Source organism: Perkinsus marinus, assembly GCF_000006405.1.
Source record: "Perkinsus marinus ATCC 50983 genomic scaffold scf_1104296971186, whole genome shotgun sequence".
In the NCBI taxonomy this organism is placed as follows: Eukaryota; Perkinsozoa; order Perkinsida; family Perkinsidae; genus Perkinsus; species Perkinsus marinus.
The window spans coordinates 103,945-107,860 of NW_003202174.1; the positions used below are offsets into that span (position 1 = coordinate 103,945).

General features: G+C 49.6%; 2 protein-coding genes across 2 annotated transcripts in view; both read left to right on the forward strand.

Annotated features, from left to right (window-relative positions):
* The window catches only part of Pmar_PMAR006553 (hypothetical protein), a gene marked incomplete at both ends in the record, with an annotated part of 13,483 nt that extends 12,253 nt beyond the window's left edge, over positions 1-1,230 (forward strand). Inside the window, 4 exons of the mRNA XM_002767118.1 lie at positions 136-219; positions 483-731; positions 891-1,152; positions 1,196-1,230. Of these exons, the coding sequence (XP_002767164.1) occupies positions 136-219; positions 483-731; positions 891-1,152; positions 1,196-1,230 (630 nt within the window). The remainder of the gene's footprint in view (positions 1-135; positions 220-482; positions 732-890; positions 1,153-1,195) is intronic.
* A 1,564-nt stretch (positions 1,231-2,794) lies between these two features.
* On the forward strand, positions 2,795-3,480 carry Pmar_PMAR006554 (Cp23 antigen, putative; the record flags this gene model as incomplete). Its single annotated transcript, XM_002767119.1, has 3 exons — positions 2,795-3,097; positions 3,142-3,306; positions 3,385-3,480. The coding sequence occupies 3 exons, from the start codon at positions 2,795-2,797 to the stop codon at positions 3,478-3,480; spliced, it is 564 nt and encodes a 187-aa protein (XP_002767165.1).
* Positions 3,481-3,916: the final 436 nt, after the last annotated feature.

The following is a 3,916-nucleotide window of genomic DNA, read 5'->3' on the forward strand; positions in this document are numbered from 1 at the left end:
CATAAGGATTCATCAGGAGTATACCGCGGATGGCCTGCTCCGACCCCGGTGCCTGCATCCAAGTCGGTTGCACCGGGGCCTGTGGTAGGTCGAGCGAGTGGACACTGGCCGCAGACTCGACTGATGCGTCTTCAGGCTGAGCAGGATGGATGCTCGCAAGCCTCCGTACGTGGTGCTGGTATTGTCGAAGTGAAGGAAATTCACAAAGGGACGATCACGGTAAGTGACGATCTCCTGGGTGGAAAGCTTCGGCTCAGCAAACGAGCCAGGGGCTGAGTTTTATCTCGTTATGTTCGGAATATAAGAGGGTTTCGGTAGTGGATATATTGCGAACTGCTCACACAGTTCTTGCTGGTCATGCTCTTTTATCATGGCAAGTCCTCATGATTAGAGGTTCTATCAGCAGGGCCAAGAGTATCCTTGTCTCGATAGACGTTACATCGTGCATCTACAGGCAGGAATTCTCCCACTTCTTCCATCAGGTCGAATTACCAGACACAACTTTCCTTCAAAGGACTGGTCCCCAACTAGTCAAATACGAGTGTACCGGTCTTAATCTGCCGTCCCGAGGGCTAGCTGCTCGCTACTCTGTTCGACAGCAGTGCCGAGACCCAGCAATACCTGCGTCAACAGCGGACGACTATAACGTTAGGGTATCCCTTATTTGTGAGGGGAAGTTGGAGGTGGACCAAGCCGCTCAAGTCTGGGGAGAACCAGCCCCGCTGAATAACGTAAGTGTAGACTGGTTCAGGATGCGCAAGTTTTCGATCCCACCAATGCCCCTATCGAAACACTGCACTCTTATCCTGAGTTGATCTCAGCACTGATCACGATCCCACATGCGCTCATATCATGATCCCAACACTGATTCATACTGAACTCCTTGTCAGAACGCGACAACCACAGCTGTTTCGACTGGAGACGTTACCCAAGACTCGGTGGTGGAGGTCGAAGACCATACGACCGGTCAGAAGCAGTATAAACAGCTAGTATTGAATCCAACAGAGTACGAGAAGTCTCACTTGAAGGAGCTGAAGCTCAATCTGAGAGCATTGAAGCACGGTAATCAGACAATCTCGAGCATCAATACAGAGAACGACAAGATTGTCATCCACTCGAGAGAAGCTGAAAAGATACTGGACACATTAAAACGTAGGCTCCTCGGATCGAACCTGTGCCATATTCATGCACTTAGGTGACGCTGGCACGGTCCATGTGAAGCCTGCATGAGATATATGTGATGTTCAAAAGTTGTCTTAGTTGTTGTCCATCATTCACTACATCTGTACACATCGGGTGGTTGTTGTGTGAAGCAACTTGTGTCCATCCCCTTTGTTGAGTTGTATTCCATCATAACCCAGACAATCGAGCTTGTCGCAGCACAGGAGTGGTGTGCTCCTAGCGTAGCGCCTACCGCTGTGCTGGGCAGCTGTGTGAGCAACAGTCGATATTTGAACGGGCATTTTATTGCATAAGCCTGAATTGAGATTGACGCAATCGCAATAAAAGCTGGGGACCTTTTTTGTCGCCTATACGATAGCAGGCATCTCTTACAGCCCTGTGTGAGCATGCTCAAGCTCACGATACCGAGGTGATGAATTATCTCTAATGAAATGTGGCGCGTCCGAAAAAGAGTGCCGCCGCGTCTAGCAGCTCGAGACTTGTTCTTGAATCCAGAATTCAAAAATCTGTGTAGGAAAAATTTGATATCTTTAAACTTTGACTTTGTTGTGTACGATTGAATTCTACATAGCTATCACCTGCGTCTGGATATTCGCGATATCATCCCTGATCTCAGCAAGTTTTTGTTCGACCCTCGTGGGCAGAATTTTTTTAGAATGGACAGCACACGCGACGAAACCGAGTATGGGTTCGCGTTTCGGGTTGATAAGGGGAAGATATAGAGATCAAATCCTTGTTAGAGCATTTATAGGGGATGATGGTGGTTGAGGGGACGAGGAGGTGGCTTACTGGGAGTGGCCAAGTGGTGTAATGGTTAGTAATGGTGTGCTTTAGAGGGGATGGTCGTGGGTCCAATTCCCAGTCAGGGTCCCAGTTGGGCAAATCAGGAATACTGGCCGATGACTTCACTCTGGACCCCTACGGGGACCAGAGGAATCCATGGCATTTATGCGCGAAATTGAAGTGCACGCCGCGCAGCACGCACACACGAGGATTCACGTGCACGCACGAATTGGAAGTGCACGCAGTATAAATGACAAATCAATGTTACCCTCTAAGAGATTCGAAGTTACCACCTGACCAAGAATAAAACTATACAAGTAAAAACATTAATCATTCAGTGTCAATATGGTGTAGTGGTTAGTTGTAGTGTACAGGGATCAGATGGTCGTGGGCTCGATTCCCACAGGATACATAGATACTACGTTTTACTCTAATATACTAGATAATAGGGGACCCACGCAGTTCAAACGAAAATGAAATTATCGACTCAATTGGGTGCCCGGGAGAGCAACGGTCTAGCTAACCGTTGGTCCTGGGTTCGATCCGCACAGCCTGGCGAGCACCTGATGAAACGAGGTGCTCGGTGGCAGAGCACTCTTCGTGCACTATTGGAACTTGACGCCGCACTGCGAAGATTTCGCGTGCGAGCACACAAGACCGGAGACGCAGTACACAGGATACGAGACGTTTCATGATACCGCTGTCGCGCTACGCCCGTTATCGATCACTCATTCATTAATCACTCGTCAATCAATCGCTTTGTTCTTTGTAGTTGTTAGCCTCCGCTCTTTCTCTAGTCCCTTTGTAGTCCCTTTGTAATCCCTTGCAAATGTCCTTTACCCTCAGCTTCAACGGCAGTACGGTGAACATCATCGTTTACACTACCGGCCTGTCTACCGCTGGGCCATCTACTACTACCAGTGTCGATGTTGACGACCAAATTGATGATAGTGGGCTACTCTCCCCTCGATCGCGCCAGGAGTGGCGCGATCACCAACTGGCATGCCAGTTGGCGAGAGGGGAGGACCGGACGAGTGCATTGAAGGATCGTCACCAGAAGGAAAGACTTTATCCGCTTATTGACGGCGTACGGCGACGTACGCCTGAGAAGACGATAGATCAATATTTCACTGTAAGCATTCGAATTCAGTTTTATTATCATCTTTTTCTCTTCAGCGTCGTAAAACCTCCTCTCCTCCTCCTCACCCCGCCCCCTCTCAAGCCAAGACCCCTGCCCCCACCGCCCCTGCTGCCACCGCCCCTGCCCCCACCGCCCCTGCCCTCACGCCTTCCCAGCGAGCTGGGATACCCAATACGGTACCCGTAGCTGGCTCCCCAAATGTAAGATATTCATGAGTTTTTTGTTCTATGTGCGTCTGTTTTTCAGTCCTTCCGCCTTCCTGTTTTTGATGAACGTAGGGCGTGCCTCTCCTACCCTCCCCTCCCGCCTCCGCCCCTGAGTACGAGTCTGACTACAGCAGTGGTGAGTTATTCCCTGCTAAACAAAGGAGATGATGGTTGCATTACAGGTGAGTATCGGCCACCCGTCGTTAATCCGCTGATCCCACCACCGCCGCGTGCGTGGACAGATCCGGAGATAGAGGCCTTTGAACAAGCCCTCTTAGATCCGGATCTTGTGCTTCCACACATTAACTAGTCTTCTCCTCACTCTCCAATAGAAGTTTAGTTCTCGGGGCTATCACGATGCTAATCGCGGGTGTGCATCTTGGTTTTACGATCTGAAGGGGAATCTTAGGAGTCGCTGCGCACGATAGTATCGTTTTGTATTACAAAAGAGGTTCAATCGAGGCATCTTTGTGCTGGGTATTCGTCGGTTTGTCCTCGCCATTTCTCACTGTGAAGATCCGTACTTATACTAGGTCGCCTAAGAGTGAAACTGTTGCATGTGATAATAACCTAACATTTTACTCTGCATCCACACTCTTAGTGG